The following is a 26,566-nucleotide window of genomic DNA, read 5'->3' on the forward strand; positions in this document are numbered from 1 at the left end:
CGATTCCTGGGGCTGGTGGTATCATATGCCCAGCTGGGAAACAGGGGGTCTTGGGGCTGGAGAGAGGAGGCAGGCAGGGCCGAACTGGATGCAGGGAAGACGGGGAATGTGCTGGGCTGAGGGAGGCCAGGCCTGAGGGTCAGAGAGTTTCTTGTGCTGTGTTCCATGCTCAATAAACCCTCCTGTTTTACGTTGGCTGAGAGTCACTTCAGGCTAGAGAACAGGGTTGCATCAACCCCTTCGGGGGGCAGAGGCCCTGGGGGTCCAGAGCGAGTGGACTCCCTGCTGGGTCCCAAGGCCATAGAGGTGTTCAGCCAAATGGATGGTGTTGAGACGGGGGACTACGACCTGTTCAAACAGGCTTTGCTGCTGAAGCTGGAACTGACCACCGAGGCGTACAGGAAACAATTCCGGGGTGTACGCAAGACGTCAGGTGCCACTTACAAGGAGGCTGCCAAGTGGGGGAAGGGCGCAGGGGCCACCACCACAGAGTACGTGTAGCACCTGGTGGGGTTGAAGCAGCTGTGTGACATCCGCCCTCCAGACCTTAAGATGTGGCTAGTGGACTGGAAGCCCAAAGATCTGCGCAGTGCAAGGGCACTGGCAGATGAATTTTTGGACAGCAGGAGGGAGACCCACATTGGGGACTCAGAAGGGGAGTCACCCTGAGACCTCTCCAAGTTGGGACTTGAGGGACTGAAATGTAGTTACTATGGCCAAAAGGGACACAAGGGGGCACAGTACCTGAAGATGAAGGAAATGGTGGCCAAGCAGAACCTGTGGGGTGTCAGCTGGGTGGAAGCCCACCAAGAGGGGGCACCGCCGGTCCAGGGCGGTGCAGTCGAGAGGGCTGTGCCAGGGGGAGGGGGAGGGCCAATGTTACAGCCTATGCTGTATCACGGGGCGGGGGCCCGGAACTTCCCCAGGTCATTGGCTAAGTGACCCTGCTCCTTTCAACCTTGAAAGGGGAAGAGATGTGACGAAGTGGGGAATTTTTTTATTTTTTTGTGGTTTTCCAGTGGTTTGCATGGACTCAGTGTCCCTGGGTGTTACTGGTTTAATGAGATGAGGGGAGAGGGAGTTTGTTGTTACAGAGGACCAGTGATAGAACTTAGGACCCAGCCGATGGCCGGGAGGATGGAGACCCCAGCGACTGGTGACCTGGCCCAGCTCAGGAGTCACAGCCGGTTCTGGCCAGTGACCTGACCAGCCGGTTCCAGCCAGAGGAGGGCGGAGAGGAGAGGGGGCCCAGACGACCCTGTTTACCTGGAGAGAAGACAATGGACAGAGGCGGTGCCTGGGGCTGGTGATATCAGATGCCCAGCTGGGAAGCAGGTGTCTCTGTGCTGGAGAGAGGAGGCAGGCAGGGCCGACCTGGATGCAGGGAAGACAGGGAGTGTGCTGGGCTGAGGGAGGCCAGGCCTGAGGGTCAGAGAGTTTCCTGTGCTGTGTTCCATGCTCAATAAACCCTCCTGTTTTACGTTGGCTGAGAGTCACTTCAGGCTAGAGAACAGGGTTGCATCAACCCCTTCGGGGGGCAGAGGCCCTGGGGGTCCAGAGCGAGTGGACTCGCTGAGGGGGCCCTGTGACGAAGTGGAAATATTCTTGATGTGTTCTCTGAATGCTGAGTGGGGAGTATTGACCTGGGAAGGTTACAGGGGAGCCTGCATTGGGGAAGAGAGGATACCTGAGCATGTAACATGAGAACCAAGGAGGGGGGTTGGAGGTCAGGTAACACCTCTACCCGGGAAACTGGACAGAGGACACAAAGGCTGGGGGAGGAGCCGGGGGGAGGCTGAGTGCAGGGCCAACTCTACTGGTTTTGCCGCCCCAAGCAGCGTGCCGAATTGCCGCCGCGGACGGCAGGGGCAGTCCGTGTGCTGTTAGGGTGGCACGTGTGTTTCTGCCGTGGCGGCAATTCAGCAGCAGCTTCTGTCTTCAGCCAGAAGACAGAAGTTGCCCCGCCGTGGACAGATGAACCTAGAAGCTGCCGCCGAATTTGCGGTTTTTAAGGCCTGGCTTGACAAAGCCCTGGCTGGGATGATTTAGTTGATGTTGGTCCTGCTTTGAGCAGGATGTTGGACTAGATGACTTCTGAGGTCTCTTCCAACCCTGATATTCTATGATTCTGTGATATCAACACCCCGGGCAGAGGTGTTTCCTGGCCTCCAACCCCCACTTCTGGGTTCTCATGTTACATGCTCAGATATGTTCCCTTCCCCAATGCAGGATCCCCTGTAACCTTCCTCAGAGAGTCCACTAGCAAAAACACACGGATTGCTGCCCCTTTCAGATTGCCGCACCTGCTTGGGATGCTGGTGCCTGGAGCCAGCCCTGGCTGAGTGAGACGACTGGAGGAAGTTTCAGTTTGAAGCTGGCTGGGAAATGGAGAGGAGCGCCCTGACGGGGCTTGGGCTTCCCAATGGGGCTGTGGCTTCCCTGGGACCCCCAGATGGACCTAACTAAAGGGGGTCTTGTTGCCTGTACCGGCAAGACCTGTTTTGGACTGTGTTCCTGTTGTCTAAATAAACCTTCAGTTTTACTGGCTGGCTGAGAGTCACGGTGAATCACAGGAAACCGGGGGTGCAGGGCCTGGTCTCCCCCACACTTCGGGACAGGCCCAGGGTGAGAAACAGGTGTGCCAAGGCTCAGAGAGGTGTGGCTCCATGAGGTGGAGGGCCCTGACCCCGAGAGAGAGTGGACCCCCGAGAAGGGCTGGCTGACTAAAAGGGGCACCCCCCACAGACCGCACGATCTGTGAGTCCGTGACAAAGTGTTGTCCGAGGGACGCAGCCACCGCCCCACCCCGGCACCAAGGCATCAAGTGCTGTGGGCTCAAAGCCAGGCTGACCACGGCCCAGCCTCAGGGCTCCCAGCATGCCTTGCAGCTACCAGCCGCTGTGCACCACCTGTGCTGACAGCTCCATAGAATCATAGAATATCAGGGTTGGAAGTGACCTCAGGAGGTCACCTAGTCCAACCCCCTGCTCAAAGCAGGACCAATCCCTAAATAAATCATCCCAGCCAGGGCTTTGTCAAGCTGGGCCTTAAAAATCTGTAAGGAAGGAGATTCCACCACCTCCCCAGGTAACCCATTCCAGTGCTTCACCACCCTCCTAGTGAAAAAGCTTTTCCTAATATCAGCCTAGACCTCCCCCGCTGCAACTTGAGACCTTTACTCCTTGCTCTGTCATCTGCTACCATTGAGAACAGTCTAGATCCATCCTCTTTAGAACCCCCTTTCAGGTAGTTGTAAGCAGCTGTCAAATCCCCCCTCATTCTTCTCTTCTGCAAACTAAACAATCCCCGTTCCCTCAGCTGCTCCTCATAAGTCATGTGCTCCAGCCCCCTAATCATTTTTGTTGCCCTCCGCTGGACTTTTCCCAATTTTTTCACATCCTTGTAGCGTGGGGCCCAAAACTGGACACAGTACTCCAGATGAGGCCTCACCAATGTTGAATAGAGGGGAATGATCACGTCCCTCAATCTGCTGGCAATGCCCCTGCTTATACAGCCCCAAATACCGTTAGCCTTCTTGGCAACAAGGGCACACTGTTGACTCATATCCAGCTTCTTGTCCACTGTAACCCCTAGGTCCTTTTCTGCAGAACTGCCGCTTAGCCATTCGATCCCTAGTCTGTAGCAGTGAATGGGATTCTTCTGTCCTAAGTCCAGGACTCTGCACTTGTCCTTATTGAACCTCATCAGATTTCTTTTGGCCCAATCCTCTAATTTGTCTAGGTCCCTCTGTATCCTATCCGTACTCTCCAGCGTATCATTACTCCTCCCAGTTTAGTGACATCTGCAAACTTGCTGAGGGTGCAGCCCACACCATCCTCCAGATCATTAATGAAGATATTGAACAAAACCTGTTCCAGGAGTGATCCCTTGGGGCACTCCACTTGAAACCGACTGCCAACTAGACATGGAGCATTGATCAATACCCATTGAGCCTGACGATCTAGCCAGCTTTCTATCCACCTTATAGTCCATTCATCCAGCCCATACTTCTTTAACTTGCCGGCAAGAATACTATGCGAGATCATATGAAAAGCTTTGCTAAAGTCAAGGAATAACACGTTCACTGCTTTCCCCTCATCCACTGTGAGCAGAGAGGGCTTGGGGGTGGATCCTGTTGCATCATGTATCCTGGGGTGGGGTGGCTGGGGAACAGCCACAGAGAGACACTGCCTAGGGCCCCCTCATTCTGGAGTAACAGGCAGTGCCCCCTAGTGCCTAACTGCAGTACTAAGGTCAGCACTGACGGCAAGTGGAAAGTACAGGCTACTGATCCCCCTGCCCCACTCCCCACAGCATGGCACCACCCGCTGACCCTCCAGCCCCTCCCCCAAAGCACTGGCCCCCGGGCCCCAAATAGCAGCTCCTGGAAATGCTGCAGGAAGTGGGGAGCGGGGCTGGAAAGAGACCCTGCCTGGTGCTTCCTCTGCAGCTGTTTCCCAGTTGCTCCACCCAAGAGCTGGCTGCATTACCAGTGTAAGCAGAGTCAGGATGAGCTCTACCCTGTCATCTGGTGGTGAATGGTGGCTAGTGAGGAAAAGAACTTCAGGGGCTGGTCTTGTTTGCATAGACACACCCACCCAACCTAGCATGAGCCCCCAGATGCCCAAATGGTCCCTTTGGCTGTTGTGGGATCCCCAGTTTCTCTGTTATTGGGGCAGGAAGAATAAAGTGTTGTCACCGTGATTATGTGAATCAAGGCCAGTGGAACTGTTTTATGACAGAGGGTCTCACCATCAACTAAGTAGCACTTGCTAGACAAGGGACATGGGTTCCAAAACCCAATGAATTGAGAGAAACTGAGGATAGGTATTTGTAACTGATAGTATGTGTGTATTCTGAGGGCATGAAATAACAGTTTTCTCTCCTTTTCCCTCCACTGTGAAATATCAGAGTTAATTTTGATTCCATAAAGGATCTAGTTATAGACTGCTATGCTGAATTCACTTTGGGCCAATAGTGCACCAGCAGTGAGGCTCCCCTACTACAAGCTGAAATCATTAAAGTGCTAAGATTGCTGGGTGCTGAGATCACTGAGTGCTGTGTTGACTAGGGTGGGAGCCTGAAGGCACTGGAGGCTTTCAATGTGGCCTCATATTGACACCTACCAAGTCTTGTATATGGGGGTGGGGGGGACTGTGTATGTGGTGAGGAGGTCTGTATGTGTGTGTAATGTGGGAGGGCTGGGGGGGGAGGCTCTGTGGAAGACTGTGTGACAAAGGATAATGTGGGGGCAGTGACTATGTGTGAGGGGATATCTGGTGTGGGGTGTTTGTGTTGGGGCTGTGTGAAAAGCACGGGGGCGACTCTCCCCGGCATTCCCCTGGGTGCCCACAGTTCATCCAGGGATCAAATCCAGGTCTGGCTGCTCTTACACACCCCAAAGACCAAGTGCCAAGAGGGACCCAGGAGCTCAGAGAGCAGATATCAACCCCCTTTTGCCCAGCTCCCTTCACAGCAGAGGAGGGCAGGGTTTGGCAGCCCTGAAGCTCTTTTCTGGTTTATGTCTGATGTTCCTAGAAGCTTATGCTTCCAGGTTTCAGCTAGTCACCTGTGGGAGTCAGGAAGGGAACCCCACCCCTCAAAAAAAAATTTGGCTTGGTTTGAGTTTGGGTTTTTGTATGGGAGAAGTTGTTTGTGGTGGTGTCTCTTTCTCAAAGCATGAGGGATGGCAAGTGCTAGAGATGGGACATCGGATCGAGTGGACCAGGGCTTTGAGGTGGCACCCAGCATTCTGTCTCAGGTGCTTGGCTGGCTGGTTCTTGCTCACACGCTCTGGGTCTAACTGATTGCTCTGTGTGGAGTGGGGAAGAAATTTCCCCCCAGATCAGACTGGCAGTGACATTGAGGGTTTTGCTCCTTCTTCTGCAGCGTGGGAGGGGTTGGGGCTGTAGGTCAGGATAGGGTGGGTCAGGACTGGGATTCCCAGGTGGAGACGGGAGCTGTGTCTCCAGGGTGCATTCAGCTTTTGGACCCCTGCTCTCCTGGGAATGAGCCCACTCATTACACATGGGCCCCGCTGCACAGAGCAGGTGGGCATCACTACTGAAAGGGAGCCTATTTCATCAGGGTCCAACACAAGGCGGGTGGGGTGAGGGCCAAAGAGAGCAGATTGGGGTGCGGGGAGCAGGGCATGGACAGGCCCCGGCTCTTACTAACAGGAACTGTAACCTAAGCCTGCCTCCCTCCTACTAACCCAAAGCCTGGCAGCATGCAGCCAGAGGACTGATAAAGGGCCCCCTTGGGTTGGAAAGGCTGCCTGGTATTGCTGCAGATCCGGCTGGAGGACACTGCACCCTGCAGGGATGGAACAAACCTCCTCCAGGAGTTTGGCCCAGCCAGGGAACCGAAGACAGGAATCGCTGGCGCTCCCAAGCCGAGAAGGGGAAGCCTGGCCCTGTGGAGCTGGGTGGATCCTTGGGGCTGTCCCACTAAGGGGAACTTCCAGGATATTTGTCTGTGGTTCTGCTACCATGCAGGGTGCTGGGCTGCGCAGCAGGGCTGGCTCTTTGTCTCTGCTGTTCCGCTTTGTATGATGCAGTCCTTGGCTCGGGGACTTGAGCCTGACTTTCCCCCTCCTGGCTGGATGCCCTGACCACTCACCTACAGAGTCAGTCCCACCAGCTCACCTCTGTTTGGTTATTCGACATCCATAGGAGGCTGAGAAAAGACCAGGATCAGAATGTTCCCTCCAACCCACAATCACCCAGCAGGCAGGGCCCTAGAGTGAGGATCTCAACCTTGGGTCTCTCCCATCCCAGGTAAGAGCTCCAACCAGTGCTGGAGGGGGTGGGGGGGCAGCGCTACGGACTATATCTCCGGGGTCCACGAAAGACTTAGACTGAAAACAGACTGACCAGAATCCAGCTATACATACAGACGATAGATTGCCAATGGACTCTATGCCGCCACTCGAAATTTCCAAAGGGGTCTACATCGCCATTCGAAACATTTTAGGAGCCTGCCAATGAAAAAAGGTTGAGAAATGCTGCTCTAGAGTACGCAGGAGCGTCTCCTCCTCCAGGGCTAAGACTGAGCAAGGGGTCAGGACTGAGGGGACTGGAGCAGGCCCACTGACCGCAGTTTAGGGACCCACCAGGTTAGGGAGCGGCTGAGAGGGATTTGGAGGATATAAGGGTACGTCTACACAGCAACTAGATAGCTGGGACCCTCCAATCTCACAGGGTCCTAAGGCCCTGACATCTACACAGCAGTGAAACAGCCCCGCAGCCTTAGCCTCAGGAGCCTGAGTCGACTGACATGGGCCAGCCGCTCGTGTCTACTCACTGTGTAAACTCTCTGTGCATCTGCCCGAGTCACCTCCTCTAGCTGAGTAGTTTTCCTTCTGCACTATGGGGCTGCCTTAGTCCCGGGGGCCTGACCAGCTGCTCAGAGTCAGAGCTAATCAGGGCTGCCTCTCCATTTGCCTTCCCGAGAGAAATAATCGAAACATTGGGGATATCGAACAGTAGTTAAAGAAACAGACAGACAGGTGGTTGTGTAGGGGGATGGATGCACTGACATGACTCACCGACCATGAACCTCTTCGATAACAGATTTTATTCATTACAAAAGAAAAAAATTATAAAACAAAACAAACCTTTCAAAATAAATATACTACCGCTCTGTACACACACAGAGCCGGGCCCCCGGGCCAGACCCGCTCTGTAAACACACAGAGCCGGGCCCCCGGGCCAGACCCGCTCTGTACACACACACAGAGCCGGGCCCCCGGGCCAGACCCGCTCTGTACACACACAGAGCCGGGCCTCGGGCCAGACCTGCTGTGAAAGGGCCCTAAAAAAGTCCAACCCCCAAACCCACAGGGACTAGGCACCTACAAAACCCCTTAATCATCTTTGACTGTCCCTACTTCATAAACCAGACAAACCGTGGGGGATCGGGGCCAGTGATTCCAGCCCATGGGAAGGAGACAGGAAGGGGGGAGACAGGAAGGGGGAATGTGGAAAAGGAGAGGCGGAGAAAGGGCACAGCACAGGTGCTGATGAAGGAGGCATTGGTGGGCTTGGTAGGGGTCTCCTAGTCCCAGTGCAATTTCTTCACATCTGGGATCAGCCCATTGGAGTGGTTTATTGGGGTACCAGGGGCAGAGCTTGGGTAGAGCTCATTGCCATGGGAGAGATGGCCATGTTGAGTGGAGAGAGAATGGGAAAAGAGGGGCCTCTGTTCCTCTTTGTGTATGTGTGTGTGGGGGGGAAATCACCCCATTCTCAGTCCCCATCCTTTGCCCCAATACCCAGTTGTAAATCCCCTGCCAGCCCTACAAGCCTCTCTAAGCCATTATATTCATGGGATCCACCAGTGGGCAGCAAACAGCAGGACAAGTCTGACCCTTCCAGTAGCAGGGAGGGCAAGAAGCTATCTTTGCACATTCTCTCCCCAGAGCATCATTCGCTCTGCACTCGGTATGCCACTCTAGCTGCCGCCTGGGTGCCAGGTGCCTGCGTCTTGCCATTCACCACCAGCAGGAGTGGGGTCTCCACACGGATCCCAGGGAAGGAGAAGCTCTGGGGGTACCGTGGAGACAGAGAAGTCAGTCAGAAGGGCGGTTAGCTCTGGAATCCTACTGATGGATGTTTGCACATCCTGGATTGAAATTTCCCCACCCATCTATGAGGCTGGGCAAATTCCACTGCTAACTCCTACTGAGGGTGACTTTCATTTCATGTGCTGAGGGTTCCAAACCCGCCTACAGGAGCTGAGTGCGCAAATTTAACAGGTGTCAGGAGCCCAAATCCCATAGGTAGCTGTAAAAAACCTGAAGAGCCAGTGTGTCGTCCTCCCACCTTCCTGCAGAAGACTGAGATGTGCTCTAGTGAGGGAGTAGGTGCCCAATCTCCCAGCAACAGAGTCAAAATTAACTTTTTCCCTGCTGGGCAACTAGTGGGCTTCTGCTTCCCTGGACGTGGGGGTGAATATTGGGGTAGGGAATTGCAACCCCTCTCCCCCAATTTAAAGGCATTTCCTCTACCCCATTTAAAGGGGGCTGAGAAAGACACATCGCCCGCACCGTGCTGTGAGAAAGGCCCCATCATTCTGGCATCCGTGGCCCTGTAACTGAGGTCTAACAGTTCACATAGGAAGTGATGCACTTAGCAGACAGGAAGTGTGGAGTTCATTCATGCCTCCAGCCATCGCAGTGGGGGTGGGAAGAAACAGGTGGAGGGAGGGGCATGAGGAAAGAGTGGGGATTAACCCTTAAACTGAAGAAGGGCTATAGTTCTGTATCAACCTATTGCTGGTGAATTCCCATATCCCTCCTCCCGCAGGGCGAGGCCTAGGAATCCCTCCAGTACTAAGCCTGGGGCAGGGAGGACCGGGCCACACTCACCTTGCCCTCGTGCTGGACGTGGTGATGCCGGAGGTGCGGCTCAGGGATGGCCACTGAGTCGCCGATGAGCACACCCCAGCTCTGGACCATGTTATAGACAGTGACAGCAAAACAGGGGCCCTTGGAGTCAACCAGGCCGAACGTGCTGCCAGAAAACCAGGCCAGAGTGTGAGTAAGGTGATGGAACAGGAGGTGAGGGGACAGACGGATGGTGCTGAGGATGCATAGATGGATGGATGGATGGAAGGCCACATGGATGGCTATGAGAATGGTTGGATGGGTGTACAGCACTGAGGAACATGGGTGGGTGAATGGAGCTCAGGACTGACAGAAGGATGGACAGAGCTCAGGACTGACAGATGGACAGCAGGACGAACAGGGCTCAGAACTGACAGATGGGTAGCAAGATGGACGGATCAACATAGCTCAGGACTGACAGATGGACAGCAGGAGGATAGGCAACATCAACAAAAAGCACTACAGATGGATGGATGGACAGGTGGTACTCACAAGGGCACCTTCTCGTCTGTGGTGAGGCTGAAGACCACCCTGCCCAGCACTACAGCCCCAGTGTTCACACCTGGCTGTAAGGCGCTCAGGAGCCGATGCTCCAGTGCTACCTTATGGCCTGAGGACCCCTGGTACCGCCCATCCCCACAGGGGCCCAGGTGGGATGGGCGCAGGCTTCCCAACATGCTCTGCAGCTTCTTAACCTTCACTTTGCCCTGCAGGGGGAGGAAGGAGGGCAGGGTTACTGACTGAGACATGTCTCCCTGTAAGCCAGGCAGGGGAGAGCAGGGACGAGGAGAGATGCTCTACCTTGTTCTCCAGGAGGCTGGTGAGTCGCTCCAGGAAATCCAGAAGCTGCTGCAGGCGCTTCTGGGGTTCGGGCCAGGCTGGGTCAAGGGTTGTCGCACGGGAAAACCCCTCCAGGGCCTCCGTATAATTCTCCTCATATTTATGCAGCTGACCCAAGAGAAACACAGCACAGTGCGAGGGTTACGGCAGTGGGGCTTGGCACAAGGACTCTAGTGGGTTAGAGTGAGGAAGCTGGGAACCAGGACTCCTGGTTTCCATTCCTGGCTCAAGGTGTGAGGGGGATAGGGGGAAGCCCACTAGGTTAGAGCAGCACGTGCAGGTAATCGGGATTTCTGGGTTTAATTCCTGGCTCTGGGAGGGGAGTGGGGTCTAATGGTTAGACCAGAATTTACAGAGCTCATGCCTTCCAGCAGGGGGCAGCAGACACAGGGACACAGAGCCCCTAAAACCACATTGGGGAACTGATGCTGGCACTGCCTCCCAGGGGAAAGTGCCCCTCTGAGACCTTGACACCTTTTGGTCACACCTTTCACTCCCCTCCCTCCCACCTTCTCACCGTAGCTCTGTTGAGGTGCAGGTCTGGGTTATAGGATGCTGTAGGATCCACCTTTTCCTAGGATGGAGAGGAAATCATTATCAGAGCGTCCCCATTGAGCGTTCTGCCCTGCTCCCTGCAGCACAAGGCTCCCTTGCAACAAGTAGAAGACAGGGCAGTACCTACTGCCTGGGCATACGCACTTAGGGCCTGCTGGGAGATACTGGGGTTCTGACCTGTGTTGAAGAACAGCGAGAGGTAGGCATTTCCCAGGATGTCTGCGGCAGAGAGACACAGAGGTTAGCACAGAGAACAAATGGACACAGGACGTCAAAGAAGATGAACAGCTGGCTGGTTGGAGGCATATAGCTAAGAATAGAGGACTGATGGATCACTCCAGCTGAGGATGGGTGGAGGGATGGCTATAGCTGAGGATGGATGGGTGGAGGGATATAGCTGAGGGGAATGGATGGCTACAGCTGAGAATGGAGGGTTGACTGCATGGATATCGCTGGGGTATACTATTCTACCCCGAGTCAGGTGACAGGCAGGAAGTTGGAGAGCATACTGAGAAGCCTGAGCCCCTCCCAGCTGGTGCCATGTGGGGTCCCAGTGTCCTTTGAAGCAGGGAGTGAGCAGGAGCAATGCTTGGAGGAGAGAAAGGGGCTGTCACTCACACCATGACCGGCCATCCCGCACGTCCATCTGGACAGCCAGCTTGGCCTGACGGACACTGTCCATGATATTCTGGGCATGCTGCTCTGTGCTCTCGGCTCGCAGCTGCCGCAGCACCATGGACAGATTCTGCAGCGAGACCTTGTTCTTCCGCTGGGGAGAGACACGGCGCCAGGGTCAGCACCTCAGCCCGGCCTCCCGCCTCCCCACCCATGCCCTCTCTGCCTTCAGATTGACCAGCCCTGGCTCCCCTTCCCTCCCCTCTCCTGAATCAGCCCCTCAGCCCAGCCAGCCCTGGCTCCCCTTCCCGGAATCAGCCCCTCACCCCTCCACCTGGTCGGCCCCTTGGCTCCAGCTTCCCAGCCTCCCATCGGACAACCGGGTCTCTCCCTTCTCTACCCCCTGGGATCAGCTAAACCAGCCCACTGGGATGCCTCGGGGTGGGACTCACATGCCCCAGAGCCCCAGAGAAGCAGGTTTGGGCTGCTGTGATGTCGCCCTTTTTCCAGTAGGCCTCGCCCAGCTGGTTCCAGGCTTCCACCAGCTCCGGGTCCAGCTTCACAGCCTTGGCCAGCAGCTCCTCAGCCTGGGGCTTGTAGTCGGGTGTAACGTTCAGAGCCTTCCCCTTCAGCATCAGTGCCCAAGCCCGGCCTTGGGAACAGCCTGGAGAGACAGAGACACAAAGGGAGGGCATAGCCTGTGGCACAAATCCCCTCCAGCCCCAGGGCAGTGGGCTGGCTGGGTCAGGGGGTGAGGAATGGGGCAGGGGCCCTTCTCCTCTTGAGGACATCAGCTCGCCTCCAGTCCCGCGGCAGGGGGCTGGATGGCTCAGGAGATGAGAAATGGGACACTGGTCCTTACCCCTCTAGGGTCACCTACTCCAATCCAGCCCCAGGGCGGGGGACTAGTTGGCTCAGGAGTGGGACATGGGGATTTTCCCCTCTAAGGGGCTCTGGATCCAATCCAGCCCCAGGGGGCCCTAGGTCTGGCTAGCTCATGGGGGTGGGGAATGGGACGTGAGGTTTTCCCCTTTAGGGCAGGGGGGGCATTTCCCTCTTATACCCAGTTACCATCTATCTCACCCATCTGCTGTAGCGTTTTCTCCATTTCCTCCAGCACGTCCTGCTGCTTTCTCCCAGCATCCTCCACGCTGTGGCTTTCAAAGTAGTGATCCCGGAGATAGTACAGGCCATCGACCAATTCCTGTGAGGATGGGGGACAGGTGGGTGAGGGGCAGGGGTGGGAACGATCACATCGGTAAACTACACCCTAGCAGCCACAGCTGCCTAAGGGGGCACATAGCCTGGTGGTTAAGGCACTGGCCTAAGACTCCCGAAACCAGGGTTCAAAGCCCAGCTTCACCAGAGACTAGACTAGACCGGTAACCTGGGGTAAGTCACTCACAGCCCGCAGGAACCGGCAGATGCAGAGTTCACCCCCCCAGCTGCAGCCGCAGCAGCCCCGCCGGTACCTGCAGGGTTTGCACGGCCTGGCGGCTTCCCCCTTCTCCCTCCGCAGCCATGTTCGCCGAGCTCCGCCCCCCCTGCCTCGGCTGAGCGCGCTGCAGGGCGAGCCTGGCCGGGCAGCGGGGAGAGTAGGGACCTCTCTGGGGCGGGCGGGGGGAATGCGGCACTCAGCGCTCGCCCCCTCCCTTGCATTGCTCTGCACACACACAGCCCTGACTGCTGCCTCCTCCCACAGCTCCTGTATTGCAACATCCTACACAGCCCCTGCATTTCTTCCTCCCATACACACACAATCCCTATATTCCTACACACATTGCTGGCATTGGTCCCCACACTTCCCTCCATTTACCAGCCCTCTGCAACCTAGCCTGGGGTCCCCATATTAGGCCTGAATAAAGATATAGCAGACAAAACCAGGTATGCCAACCTGACCAAAGTCAGGCTAACAGAGGTTTGTGGGTAATCCCTGAGTGGAAAACACTGAGAAGCAGCAGCATGTCTCACAAGCACTGGGAAAAAGTGAGATAAAAGAGAAGCTGCATTCCTGGCATAGTACCAGATGTGCTGTGTTCGGGCAGCTCCTTCGAAGAATTGATAAGAGCCCTAGTTTCCCAGCCTCCTTGTTTTCACTCCCTGGTTTTGTTCTTTGTTTGTTTTTAACTCCCCTACATTTCTAACTTTAGGCATGCATGTATACTAAAGGTGTCTAGTTTCTAGTTGTTAGAAGAAGGGGGTGGGTTGCTCCAGTGAATAATTTATGACGCGATGGAACTGTCTATATAGGCTTATACTAAGATGTAAAGAGCGGGCTGGTTCTCTCGGGAGACGAGCTGCTCTCTATTGATGCGTGCACTTGTCAATAAAGAGCTTTTGATCGGACCTTGCTGGTGTTCCCTGTCTCTCTCGCGGTCAGACAACGAACTTTGCCGTCGGGGTTAGAGTCCCTGACACCCACATTGCCCACTCCTGGGATCCCTTTTTAATTCCATGCCCTGCTAGAGGTGCCAATGTCTATGTTTCTCCAGGATTGTCCCTTCATAGCTGTCCTGGGAAGTCGGTTTGGGAGCTATCAGCTGTCCAGTGTGATGGGCTCAGGACTATCGCAGCTGTCCCGTGTTTTTGCATCTCAGAGGTGGCAGCCCTCCAGACCTCCCAGTAGTCTGCTTTGATTCTTTGACCCCCAGTGCTATGTCCCAGTTGAAGCAGCTCCTGTCCTGTGGGGCTGGCTGGGTTTGGTTCCCTGATCCAGGCGTTGTGCCCTGACTCCCGCTACATGGGTTGAAGCTGTGACGGGTTCCCCCTGGAGTGCCACCTGGAACTGGGGTTCCACTGAGCCCTCTGACACACCAGGCCAGGCTCCCTCTCACACTGTGCTGCTGTGATAAGCTGTAGACCACTCCCAGACTTACACTCTCACCAGCATTTGCACAGGCAGGGACACATTCAGCTGCAGTTACATGCAGCCTGACCAAACACTGCATGAACCAACAGCAATAGAGAGGCTACAGCCTAGTGTTGCAGACACAGCAGTGCCAGAGGCAAGCAACAGCGGTTTGTTGCCCAGAGTGCTTAAGCGCCAATAAACACACCAGGGTGGAGAAGCAAACAGCCAAATTTATTTGAGATCTCAAAGCAGTGCAGGGAGAATAACTCAAATCAAGCACACCTAAAACAAGCAGCAAAGAATCCTGTGGCACCTTATAGACTAACAGACGTTTTGGAGCATGATCATGCTCCAAAACGTCTGTTAGTCTATAAGGTGCCACAGGATTCTTTGCTGCTTTTACAGATCCAGACTAACACGGCTACCCTCTGATACTAAAACAAGCAGTTTCTTCCTTTTATATCCCAGTTGTTTACTACAAAACTTTCTTGCTGACTAGCTGATTTCTCACTCCCCCCTCCTTTCCCATCCAGCTGCAGTATCTTTTCTCATTCAGTTTTTTGTTTTCCCCCTTCCTCCTCCCTCTCCGCTGCTGAGACATGTATACAGTACCTTAAAACTTTGCAGCTTGGGCTCCCCACCCGCATTCCAAGTCCTTTTCTTCCAGAGCTTCTGTCAGGTGCTGAGTTGTGGGGGAGTGAAGAACAATAGATGAGATCACTCCCTGCCTTGTATAGCTTTTCCATATAGCGGAAACCATTTGTTTCAAATTTGGGTCTCAGACCAGTTTGTGGAAAAATACAGGTACCCAAAATGGAGGTCAGAGTCATGTGCTCTGGTCACATACCCTTGCAGAGTCATAGCAGCCATTACTTATGGGCTGTCTGGAGCATTCTCAGGAGGCTCACCAGGTGAGAAATAAGCTTCTCCTAAGGCCTGTTGTTTTTCCTAATGACCCAATACCCTGAATGGGCCCTTCCCAACCAGCTACCTAGACTGGAAGCATCTTCCTGAGTGTTCTTCACTCCCCAGGTGTAACTACATTTGAAATACAGATACATAGTCAATATTCATAACTTTACACACAAAAATGATACATGCATACAAACAGGATAATCATATTCAGCAAATCATAACTTTTCCAATGACATGTCACATGATTCATCTTGTACAAATTGCATCATAATTATGTCATAATCATCATAATCGTCCCCCCATGAATATGGGGTCTAGTGTCACAGAAGCGATGCTCGTATTTAGCCTGGCCCCATTGTGGCGGGAGTGGGGACACAGCAAGGCCAAACACAAACATCGCTGTGACTCCATACACCAGGAGCCATAGTACAACACCTGGAGCGGGGAACCTAGCCCAGCCAGCCCCACAGGATAGAAGTTGCCACTGTAGGGTAAGTATGGAACAGGCTTGCTCTGCAACTCCCCTCGCCACTCCCCCCACCCTGGGGGCAGCACCTGACCCCTCAGGGGCCTTCCACCCCTAGGCAGCACCTAGCCCCCCCCACATCCCCAGGCCTCCTTTCCCCTGGAGGCAGCACCCATCCAACTTTAGCCACTTGAAATACCGGCAGGTGTGACCCTACCCAGCCTGCGCTGCCCACCTAGGGTTGCCAACTTTCCAACGTCTGAAAACAGGACACCCCTGCTCTGCCCTCTCCCCCTGAGGTTCTGCCCTCTCCCCAAGGCTCTCCCCATCCTCACTCCTCTCCCCTCCAATGGTAACAAAAACACCTAAACCCCAAAGCAGGAATTATTGCAGAAAATTGCATGTTTCCTACCCCTCTTTCAATCTTAACCTTTATCACATGTTCTGAGGGGTGTTTGAAAATTTGCTGCAATACTTGTATTCATATTTGTCAGAGTGCTCTGGGAAGTGTCAAGGAGTTGCTCATTACTAAGCTCATTACTAAGAAGCTGGCCGAGCAGAGCAGTTTGTGGGATGGCAAGTGGAGTTGAGCAGTTTGCGGGCCAGTTGGAGCGGCCTGTGGGATGGTGAATAGAGTGAAGCAGACGGCCGATGGGACTGCAAGCGGAGCGGAGTGGAGCTAAGCAGCTGGCAGAGCAGAGCAGTTTGTGGGATGGCGAGCAGAGCGGAGCGGAGCCGAGCTGAGCGGAGCAGTTTGCGGGCCGGTTGGAGCAGCCTGCGGGACGGCGAGCGGAGCAGAGCAGTTTGCGGGCCAGTTGGAGCGGCCTGCGGGACGGCGAGCAGAGCAGAGCAGAGCAGTTTTTAGGACGGCGGGAGCGGCTCACAGGATGGCTGGTGGAGTGGAGCAGCTCGTGGTGAAGGCTGCAGCAGAATCCCATGGAGAGGCAAGGCAGTCGGCCTTGGACCATATAAGGTGCCCCTTTACACTCTGTGTGCCCCTTTTCTCCCTCCCCCCAGAATACAGAATGTAACAGGATCCAACCTTTCCCCCCCTGGAGCCTGCCCCCACAAAGCCCTCACTGCTCACACCTGGAGCAAGTGTTTGGGAGCAGCAAGGCATTCTGGGAGCCCCGTTTCCCAGCCGTGGTCAGCCTGGCTCTGAGCCCACAGTGGTTGACACCTCGGTGCTGGAGCAGGGCGGTGGCTGCGTCCCTTGGACAGCACTTCCTCCCGCTGCACCGCGAGTGGCCCCGGGGCCCTGGCTGCTGTCAGCAGAGAGGCAGGGTCGGGCGCGGGGGATGCAGCTCCCAGCCTCAGCCAGTTAAACCCAGTATGGAGCTAACTGGCCTTCTCCCTGTGCTGGGTGAGTGACATCCCCAACTCGGCTTCAGTCCCTGCCTTGGTTCCCCTTTTCCCCACCACCGTTCTCCCTTGGCACCTGCCTCTTTCCCTTTTTCCCTCTGCTCCCCTCCTTCAGCCCCTGCCTCATTCACTCTCTGCTCTTGGTCTCACTCTTCCATTTGCTTTCTGTCTTTTTCCTCTGTTGCCCACTTTCAGTCTTTCTCTCCATCTCTTGCTCCCACTCACACGCCTCACTGCAGCCCGGCCCATTCACTCTTTCATCTCTCTCTTCCTTCCACTCTGTTTCTGTCCCCCAAACCAGGACTCATGTTGGTGAGGGCTGCAAAATGACTCAGCTTCCTGCAGGTCTTGGTGCCTTGAGCGTGGCTGATAAGACGCTGTGGCTTGGCTTGACCGGATTGTGTCCATCAAACAATAAATAACAAGCAACATCTGCACTCCTCCTCTTTCCTGTGTCATCCCCTCTGTGTCTGTTCTTTCTCTCCTAGGCACCTCCTGCACCCCTCCTTCAGCCCCTGTCTCATTCCCTGTCTCCCTCCATCAGCCTTCCGCACCTCGGACTCCTGGGTTCCACAGAGATTAACAGGACTAGAGTCTGTTTCCAGCAGGTCCACTTCCACACAGGCAGACTCTGCATGGCACCCCTCACACCTGCCTGGGTCCCCCTCCTTGGGGTTTTCCCTGGTCCCCAAAGGCAGCGGCCCCTTCCCAGAGCTCGTGGAGGCTCAGTATCTCCTTGGAGCTCTAGCTCTGCCGCTGGTTATTCTCTGCTGGGTGGGGCTGTGCCTCAGTTTCCCCATTGCCCTGCAGCACAGTGTCCTGCTGCAGCATGGAGCCTCAGTGTATTGTCTATTGCAGCCCAGACCCCGCCTGAGATCAAGCCCCCCGTTGTGCCGGGTGCTGCACAGTCTTGCCAGACACTGCCCACACCCCAGCCAAGATCAGTCCCCCCATTGTTCAGGGCCCCCCCTCGTGAATACACACAGTGTCTCGCCACAGGGGGTATCCCTGCCACAGACCCCGCAGCAGCTGCCTGGCCTGGTTGAATCTTCCATTCTTTCTCCCCTTGATGGGATCTACAATCGCCCCTGGGCAGCTCTCTCCAACTCCCCTAGGTGGGAAGGATGTTCTTCATGAGCCGCTTCTCCCCGGGGCTCGATGTTTCCTTCCTCCTCCCAGCAACAGAACTGCGCGGTTTGGGACAGAAACAGTCCTGCCTTTCTAATTGAAATTGAGTTTAGTCCCTGTCCGTGGAGAATGAATGTTAAGGAAACAGCAAATGCAGCGAAAGCAAGAGACAGTGAAAAAGGTTAAGAATGGTAGTGTGTGTGTGTGTGTGTGTGTGTGTGTGTGTGTGTGTGTGTCCCTGCTGCCCCCTGTTGGAGGATATGGGAACTTCTCTCTGTGTGTGTGTGTGTGTGTATGCGCGTGTGCCTGCTGCCCCCTACTGGTGGGGATGGGCCATGGAATTGAAAAGAAGCCATTACATGGACTATTTCCTCTTTCAGACCCAACAGTGGAAGAAGGCAGGATGAAGAGAAAAATTGAGTTCCACCAGCATTTCCAAAGAAATGTTAATGACTGTTCCTAGGACAGCACAGACGGTTACCCAGGCCCTAGTGAATTTTGGATTTACCTCCCCTGCATTCCATGACCACAACTCTAACCCCCTGAGCTACAGAGCCAGGCCCCAGGTAGGAGCATGAGGATAATGTGCTATTAAAGAGTCTGGTGGTGTTACTATAAAGTCTAGCTATATACCTGAATGCACTGTTGGCCTTTAACACTGTGGTTTGCCATCTTTTCATACCCCCATGGGTGCAGGCATTAGGAGCGAGACAAGGTGATATCTTTTACCGGATCAACTTGTGTGGGTGAACGAGGCAAGCTTTCTAGCTGCAGAGAGCTCTGGGGAGCTTCCCTCTTAATACTGTGTTCTATTAACTACGTTAGAGGCACAATTATTTCCTTTTCTGAGCTTTGCCTTTAGAAACTTTCATTTCTTCTGCAACTGCATGATAGTGTCAGATCCGGTCTCTTTACATCCTATTTCAGCCTAGAGGCTAGAACCTGTGTTGTTTACACTGTTGACGCTTGCTATTCACAACATTTTATATTTTTCCCCTATTTGCCAAGGGGCAAAAAGAAAAATACTCCTAAGAACCTTACTGTGAATCTGCTGCTCCAGCCCTAAGACGAGATGTATTTGTCATTATTTGATGCAAAACTAAAAGAATTTAAACTTATTTCAGAACCTTACCAAACCACACTTTTTAAGGTACTAACTCAACTCTACATCAGTGGTTTTCAACCTCCCCACTCCCCTCATTTGCAGACTCTTCTTAGCTTATATGCAACATGCCTCATAGAATCATGAAATCATAGAATATCAGGGTTGGAAGGGACCTCAGGAGGTCACCTAGTCCAACCCCCTGCTCAAAGCAGAACCAACCCCAACTAAATCATCCCAGCCAGGGCTTTGTCAAGCCGGGCCTTAAAAACCTCTAAGGAAGGAGATTCCACCACCTCCCTAGGGAACCCATTCCAGTGCTTCACCACCATCCTAGTGAAAAAGTTTTTCCTAACCTAAACCTCTCCCACTGCAACTTGAGACCATTACTCCTTGTTCTGACATCAGGTACCACTGAGACTAGCCTAGATCCATCCTCTTCGGAACACCTTTTCAGGTAGTTGAAAGCAGCTATCAAATCCCCCCTCTTTCTTCTCTTCTGCAGACTAAACAATCCCCGTTCCCTCAGCTGCTCCTCATAAATCATGTGCTCCAGCCCCCTAATCATTTTTGTTGCCCTCCGCTGGACTCTTTCCAATTTTTCCACATCCTTCTTGTAGTGTGGGGCCCAAAGTGTGGGGCCTCATGTAGCAGGTGGGCAGGATTCATCACCAAATTTGGCCCAGGTACTGACGGGGAGGGTGACATGAACGTGGACCCCTAAAGAATTTCAAATGGAGGTGCGGATGCCTTTGGAAATGTTAGTTTATGGACCCTGAGGGATCGGCAGACCACAGGTTGAAACCCACCACTTTACATAATGCATGTCCCATTCTTTAAGGAGTAAAGCAAGTTTAGTTTCGATAAGCAAGTAACTACCGCAGATATTTTAAGTTTTCTCAACATTTATGTGTGTGTGTGTGTGGTGTTCCCCAAACAACACAATTTTTCCAGATGTGGGCTATAGGCCGTAATCTTCCCACCTCTGATCTAGGCTCCACATCCAGTCCAAGGGGTCATGGTTTCAGGAAGGGAGTCAGGTCCAGTGGTGACAGCACTTCAGGAGCTGGAAATCAGGATCCTGGCCTGTCAAGACAACTTGGAGTCCCAGTATATCCCCGCAACACCTCCCATTTTCTCTTTATTACACAGCTATTACAGATTTTGAGGGGCGAAACTCTCACTCCCCTCATTAGCCCTTTGTCTCCTGGAGTCTTCTACTCCCTGCTCTGGCAACAGAGCACCTCAACATCCACACAGCTGCTCCTTCCCACCCCTATCCTCTGCTGCCCATTATGTAGTATAGTCACCCCTTCCTTATACTCAGAACTTTGGTTCCCCTGCTGACCTCTCCCCTCCACTGCTCCCCTTATATCCCCCTCCCCTCCCACTGCTGAGCATGGATTGCATGTCCAGAGCAGTGCACCATGGATCTGCTGGGCACCATAGGCCAAGCTGAAAGGATGCCAAGGGACTCCCTGGGCTTCTGCCACGGACACCCAGGCTCAGGGGCTACCCCATCTTCTCAACTGTCCTTTGGAGGAACCTCTTTCATGTGCCAGACCTCTGAGGGGGACCACACGTCCTTCAGGGTCGGCCACACAATCTCCATGTCTCCTGGATTGAGCCTCTGCTCTCCAGCCCTCCATCTTCACCCCCTAAGCTCTGCCCAGTGAAGGCAGATGAGAGAGATGCCTGGTAGAGGCTTGTTCACCCTTGGAAGAGCAATGCACTTGAGTTGGGATTTGCAGGGACACTTGGCAGTCAATTGCCTTATAGCAGCCTTCCCCCTTTTCCTCTCCCACTGGGTAGCACTGTCAAGTAGAGAGGGGAAACCGAGGCACATGGCAGCATCATGAAAATATTGCAAAAAATTCTTCCTTTTGTCACAGCTGGAGATGGATATAAATCCGGACAGAACAGGGGGCAGGCCAAAAAGACGGCAACTGTTCAGCTTAGAAAAGAGATGACTAAGGGGGGAGGGGATATGATTGAGGTCTGTAAAGTCATGAAGGATGTGGAGAAGGTGAATTGGGAAGGGTTATTTAAAAGGGTGAGGGGTTGCCCAGTGAAATGGACAGGCAAGAGGTTTGAAACAAACAGACGGAAATAGTTCTTCACCCAACACACTGACAATCAGTGGAACTTACTGCTCGGGGATGCTGTGAAGGCCAAAGTAAAATTGGGTTCAAGATGGTCCGGGACTCAACCCTATGCTTGTGGTGTCCTAAACCTCTGGCTGCCAGGAGCTGGGACTGGATGACAGGGGATGCATCGCAGGATAAATTGCCCTGGTCTGCTCTTTCCTTCTGAAGGATCTGTGACTGTCAGAGACAGGATAGCGGGTTAGATGGACCATTGGCCTGACCCAGTCTGGCCATCATTATGGTCTAACAGCTGCTGTGAGCAACTGGCAGACCCAGGAAATGCCTTGATGCTTCTAACTAACTGTGATGGGCTGGACTAGCCCAGAGGCCCCCTGCCGGAGCCCTCAGGGTCCTGCCACACTCGTCCCAGGTAAGGAGCAGTGGAGAGGTCCTCCAAGCAGGGTAGAGTGGCTGCAGGGGAAGCAGCCAATCAGTGCCCAGCAGGGCGGTATAAAAAGGAGCTACAGAGCCAGTGCAGCTCCTTGCTAGAGCTGGAGGCGCATGGGTGGTGTGGCTGGGTGAGGGAACTGCAGCATGACGGACAGCCCGGTGCTCGTAGGGGCTGGGGGAGCAAGGCAGAGCTCCTGGCTGCTACTGGGCCTCAGCTTAGAAGAGCCCTGAGCTAAGGGTAAGGTGCGGTGAAGGCTGGAGCCTGGAGCAGTGGGTGTGCCCAAGCCCTCCTGAATGCCACTGGGGAAGGGCCTACAGCTGGACATCAGGAGTCCCCGAGAAGGGGACTGTCAGGAGCCCCAGCTGAAAACTGGGACCAAAACAGAATAAGTGTATGTCTACACTACCCGCCAGATTCTGCCATCGACTCCTGTACTCCACCATGGTGAGAGGCGGAAGTGGAGTCGATAGGGGAGCGGCGGCAGTCGACCCTGTGCCGTGAGGATGTGAGGTAAGGTGACCAAAGATACATCAACTTCCGCTACACTATTCTCATAGCTGAAGTTGCGTATCTTAGGTCGATTCCCCTCTCCCCCCCCCCAAGTGTAGACCAGCCTTAGAGGGAGGGAGGGAAGGAAGCCTGGAGGGAGGAAGCTGTGGGGGTACGGCCCAAAGGCAGGGCTGGCACCGATTTAAAGACCACGGACCCACCCAGCTAGTGGGGGTGCTCGCGAAAGGTGGGTGCTGACCCTGTTACACTAACCCAGATGAAGGTTTCTTTAGTGACCTGATGAGCTTCTTGTGGCTTGAAAGCTTGTGTCTCACCAGCAGAAGTTGGTCCAATAACTGGTATCCCCTGCCCCACTATGTCTGTTTCAGCTGGGCCTAAAGACTGGCCATGGATGGAAACAGAGCAAGTGGCCACAGACCAGGGAAAAGTGTAGGACACCCTGAGAGGAGAGATCAGTGGGATGACAGCTGACGGCATGGCTATTTTGGGGGTGATGGTGGGTTAAGCAAGGTGGGGATCAGCTAAAGGGAGTGAGAGGGCTGGGGAGAAGGGGCAGGTGTGGCATGGTGGGGAAGAGACTGTAGGGAGAGGTGGCTTGGAGCAAATGGCCCATCAGCCCATTTGAAAACTGTAGGAAGATCTTGGTGTGTCCAGAGGATCCTGCTTTGCCTGCTTCTGGCTCTGGCTGGGGATGGTCAGCGCACAGGATCACACAGACCTGCCACTCCATGCCGGCTACACAGGTGTGTTTGTGTGGGTGACATCAATGCAGTAGCCATCACTCTGTGTGTGTGTCTCTGAGCAGGAAGGAGATGCAGTGTGGGGTTTACGTTGACCCTGTAATCACATGGAGGGCAGGATGCACCGGCCTGGTGCATTGGGGCGGGTGCCAATAGAAAGCCAGCCACCACCCTGCCCTTGGAAACTGCAGGGCGCAGCAGCCCAGGGGAGCCAGCCAACGCAGGGAGCCTCGCAACCACAGACAAACAGCTGGCGCCGTTGTGGTCACCATCATCAGCTTGCAGCCCTGCCTCGAGGAGTGAAGTAGTTCCTCTGCAAGGTGAACAGGGCGATGGATGGTGAGATTTAATCCTATGGTGCCCCTGCCACATCTTTGATCTGAACATCTCAGCGCAGTTTGCAGCTGTGACAATCCCTGTGTAACAGAAGCGTGATCCCCAATTTATAAATGTGGAAACTGAAGCATACAACTCAGTGGAGGGGGGGAAAATTGAACCCAGGAGTCCTGCATCCTAGCGTGTTCCTGTTTTGGCCACTGCATAGGCCAGCTCCAGGCAACACAAGTCATAGACAAGATTCAGTCATAGGAAAGTGGATAAGTTCTGTGTTATGAGGAATCGAGCAAACTCACGGAGAGCGTTTAAGCTGGCAATTTGGGGAACTCATCAGATCTCTGTGAGTCCAGACTCCCTGGCTTGGCCTATGACCCTCCTGTGGACCCCATGCAGGCCAGGAGCAACGCAGACTGGCGTAGCCTCTTGTGCTATTGTCCAATCCCATCTCGTATGGGAGAGACACATGGGTGACATCAGTGCTCAGAGGAGGATCGCTAAAGCATCGCAGGGATCAGGGCAGGGGAGCCTGTAGGGGGCGCTGTCTCTTCAGAGTCAGTACTGACCTCAATCCCCGAGTGTGGCTCTAGGAGGCGCTGTGCTGTAGGGAGCAGGGCTGGGGCTCAGAAGGGGGTGTTCTCACCCTGCAGTCAGTGGTGACCCCAACTCCCCAGCATGGCACTAGGGGGCGCTGTGCTGTCTGGTTTAAAATGAAACACTCCTTCATTCACCGCTCCTGGTCATCCCAGATCCCTTGGCCTTTTCATGACTCATTTTGCCTCCCTTGAATTGCAGCCTCAGTTGAACCCAGGTTTCTCCGTGCTCCCTGTGACGCTCTGTACCTCAGGGGAGCACCCAGCGCCCCCATGTTCATCTATGTAAAATGATTGTGTGGTATCCAGTGAAAAGTTTGCCATGTCAGGTGTCTTCGAAAGGCTCATGATGCACTGGGTATTGTTATTATAGTAATGTTATAGGTTGTAATTTCATGTTTGTAGTTTTGAGGCTGAAAACCCCCTTCCTTTGGGCCCTTTGGGACTATAATCAGGTAATGCTCACCTGACCCTGAAGTGGCGGGAGGGGGCGGGGGGCAAAGCCAAGAAGGAAGAAAGAACGTGATAAAAGGGAGAGACGTTTGCCCTGCTCTTCCTCTCCCTTACATCTCCATCTACAGACATCACCGCCAAGTGACTGAAGCATTGATCAAAGACGAGAGCCTGGCTGAAGGGCCACCAGCCAGCCTGTGGTGAGAAACATCTAAGTTTGTAAGGGCACTGAAAGTGTTAAGACCAGTTTAGGATGCATTTTGCTTTTATTTCATTTGACCAAATCCGACTTCTTGTGCTTTGACTTATAATCACTTAAAATCTATCTTTATGGTTAATAAATCTGTTTGTTTATTCTACCTGAAGCAGTGCGTTTGGTTTGCAGTGTGTCAGAGACTCCCCTTGGGATAACAAGCCCGGTATATATCAATTTCTTTGTTAAATTGACGAACGCATATAAGCTTGCAGCGCCCATAGGACATAACTGGAAACTGTAGATTGGAGGTTCCTAGGGTTGTGTCTGGGACTGGAGATATTGGCTAGTGTCATTCGGTTGCACAATCCAAGGAGCAGCCGACATGCCAGAGGCTGTGCGTGAACAGCCCAGGAGTGGGGGTTCTCACAGCAGAGCAGGGTAAGGCTGGCTCTCAGAGTCAAGCATTGGAGTGACCTAGCAGATCACTGGTCTAGATAACACCAGGGGAATGTCACATCCCCATCTCTAACAGCTCTTCCAGGCACCTCTTCAAGACCTGCCATGTTCCACCCTAGAAGTGGCTGCATTTTGGTACTGGGGGCGTGTCATAAACAGATAAGAAAAGTTAATAGCACAGAAGTACTTTATATCTCTTTGACTGTAAAGGGTTAACAAGTTCAGTAAGCCTGGCTGTCACCTGAGCAGAGGACCAATCAGAGGACATGATACTTTCAAATCTTGAGGGAGGGAAGTTTTTGTGCTGTGCTGTTAGTTTTTGGTTGTTCACTCTGGGGGCTCAGAGGGATAAGATGTGCAACCAGGTTTCTCTCCAATCTTCCTGATACAGGTTCTTATAGATCCAGAATAGTGAGTACGAGGTAGATAAGGCGAGTTACGCTTATGTTTGTTTTCTTTATTTGCAAATGTGTATTTGGTTGGAAGGAGTTCAAATTGGTATTTTACTGAAAAGATTTTAATTTGTACCTGTATACTTAGGCTGGGAGAGTATTCCCAGTGTCTATAGCTGAAAGACCCTGTACCTGTTCCATTTTAAATTTACAAAGATAATTTTTACTGTTTTTCTCTCTTTAATTAAAAGCTTTTCTTGTTTAAGAACCTAATTGTCTTTTTATTCTGGTGAGACCCCAGGGGACTGGGCCTGGATTCACCAGGGAATTGGTGGGGAGAAAGGAGGGAAGGGGGAGAGAGAGGCTAATTTCTCTCTGTGTCAGGATTACTTTCTCTCTCAGGAAGAGTCTGGGAGGGGGAAAGAGAAGGAGGGAGGAAGGTGAATTGTCCTCTCTGTTTAAAGATTCAAGGAGTTTTGAATCACAGTGATCTTCCAGGGTAACCCAGGGAGGGGAAGCCTGGGAGAGGCGACGGTGGGGGAAAGGGTTTTCTTTCCTTGTGTTAAGATCCAGAGGGTCTGGGTCTTGGGGTTCCCCGGGCAAGGTTTTGGGGGGACCAGAGTGTACCAGGCACTGGAATTCCTGGTTGGTGGCAGCGCTACAGGTCCTAAGCTGGTAATTGAGCTTAGAGGAATTCATGCTGGTATCCCATCTTTTGGACGCTAAGGTTCAGAGTGGGGAATTGTACCATGACAGGGCGAGATCCCCTTCTGCAGCATTTGCCCTGATGCTGATAAACTGCTGTTAAACCATCCTCCAAAAATGGCTGCATTGCAGCCCTGGGAGAAGATCCCTTTGGAGGGGTAGCACTAACTGTGTTTAAGAGTGGTCAGTGCTCACCCCCAGTGGCTGTTTTCAGTGGTTTGATTAATGTTTCCCAGTATTGGATGCTCTTTTGATGCTGGGGATGTTGCATAGATCTCTTACTCAGAGGCTCTCCTCCAGCCGTGTGTGTGTGTGTGTGTGTGTGTGTGTGTGTGTGTGTGTGTGTGTGTGTGTGTGTGTGTGTGTGTGTGTGTCCCTCCCTTCTGCCCCCTACTGGAGGGGATGAGATCTGTGTGTGTGTCGAGGCC

The 26,566-nt window shown here is 53.6% G+C and overlaps 1 protein-coding gene and 1 long non-coding RNA gene across 2 annotated transcripts; one reads left to right on the forward strand and one right to left on the reverse strand.

Annotated features, from left to right (window-relative positions):
• Positions 1-7,594: 7,594 nt before the first annotated feature.
• Positions 7,595-12,961, reverse strand: LOC115638248 (tetratricopeptide repeat protein 5-like). Its single transcript, XM_030539831.1, has 10 exons — positions 12,871-12,961; positions 12,470-12,602; positions 11,851-12,062; positions 11,402-11,552; positions 10,911-11,002; positions 10,746-10,802; positions 10,190-10,336; positions 9,881-10,095; positions 9,371-9,515; positions 7,595-8,546 (listed from the first exon to the last, which is right to left on the reverse strand). The coding sequence occupies exons 1-10, from the start codon at positions 12,919-12,921 to the stop codon at positions 8,427-8,429; spliced, it is 1,323 nt and encodes a 440-aa protein (XP_030395691.1). The 5' UTR covers positions 12,922-12,961; the 3' UTR covers positions 7,595-8,426.
• On the forward strand, positions 12,743-18,530 carry LOC115638249. The gene is made up of 3 exons (XR_003997409.1): positions 12,743-12,790; positions 16,125-16,603; positions 18,501-18,530. It is a non-coding gene; the product is annotated as an uncharacterized LOC115638249 (long non-coding RNA).
• Positions 18,531-26,566: the final 8,036 nt, after the last annotated feature.

This window comes from Gopherus evgoodei, chromosome 21 (assembly GCF_007399415.2).
Source record: "Gopherus evgoodei ecotype Sinaloan lineage chromosome 21, rGopEvg1_v1.p, whole genome shotgun sequence".
Lineage (NCBI taxonomy): Eukaryota > Metazoa > Chordata > Testudines > Testudinidae > Gopherus > Gopherus evgoodei.

Excerpts from the sequence above, each read along its gene's own strand:
- LOC115638248 (XM_030539831.1), bottom strand. The coding sequence starts at position 12,921 with ATGGCTGCGGAGGGAGAAGGGGGAAGCCGCCAGGCCGTGCAAACCCTG. Across the intron at positions 11,003-11,401 it reads GCGGGATGGCCGGTCATGGT|ACATCCTGGGAAATGCCTAC; the intron begins GTGAGTGACAGC and ends TCTCTGCCGCAG. Across the intron at positions 10,337-10,745 it reads TGCACCTCAACAGAGCTACG|CTGCATAAATATGAGGAGAA; the intron begins GTGAGAAGGTGG and ends CTCTTGGGTCAG.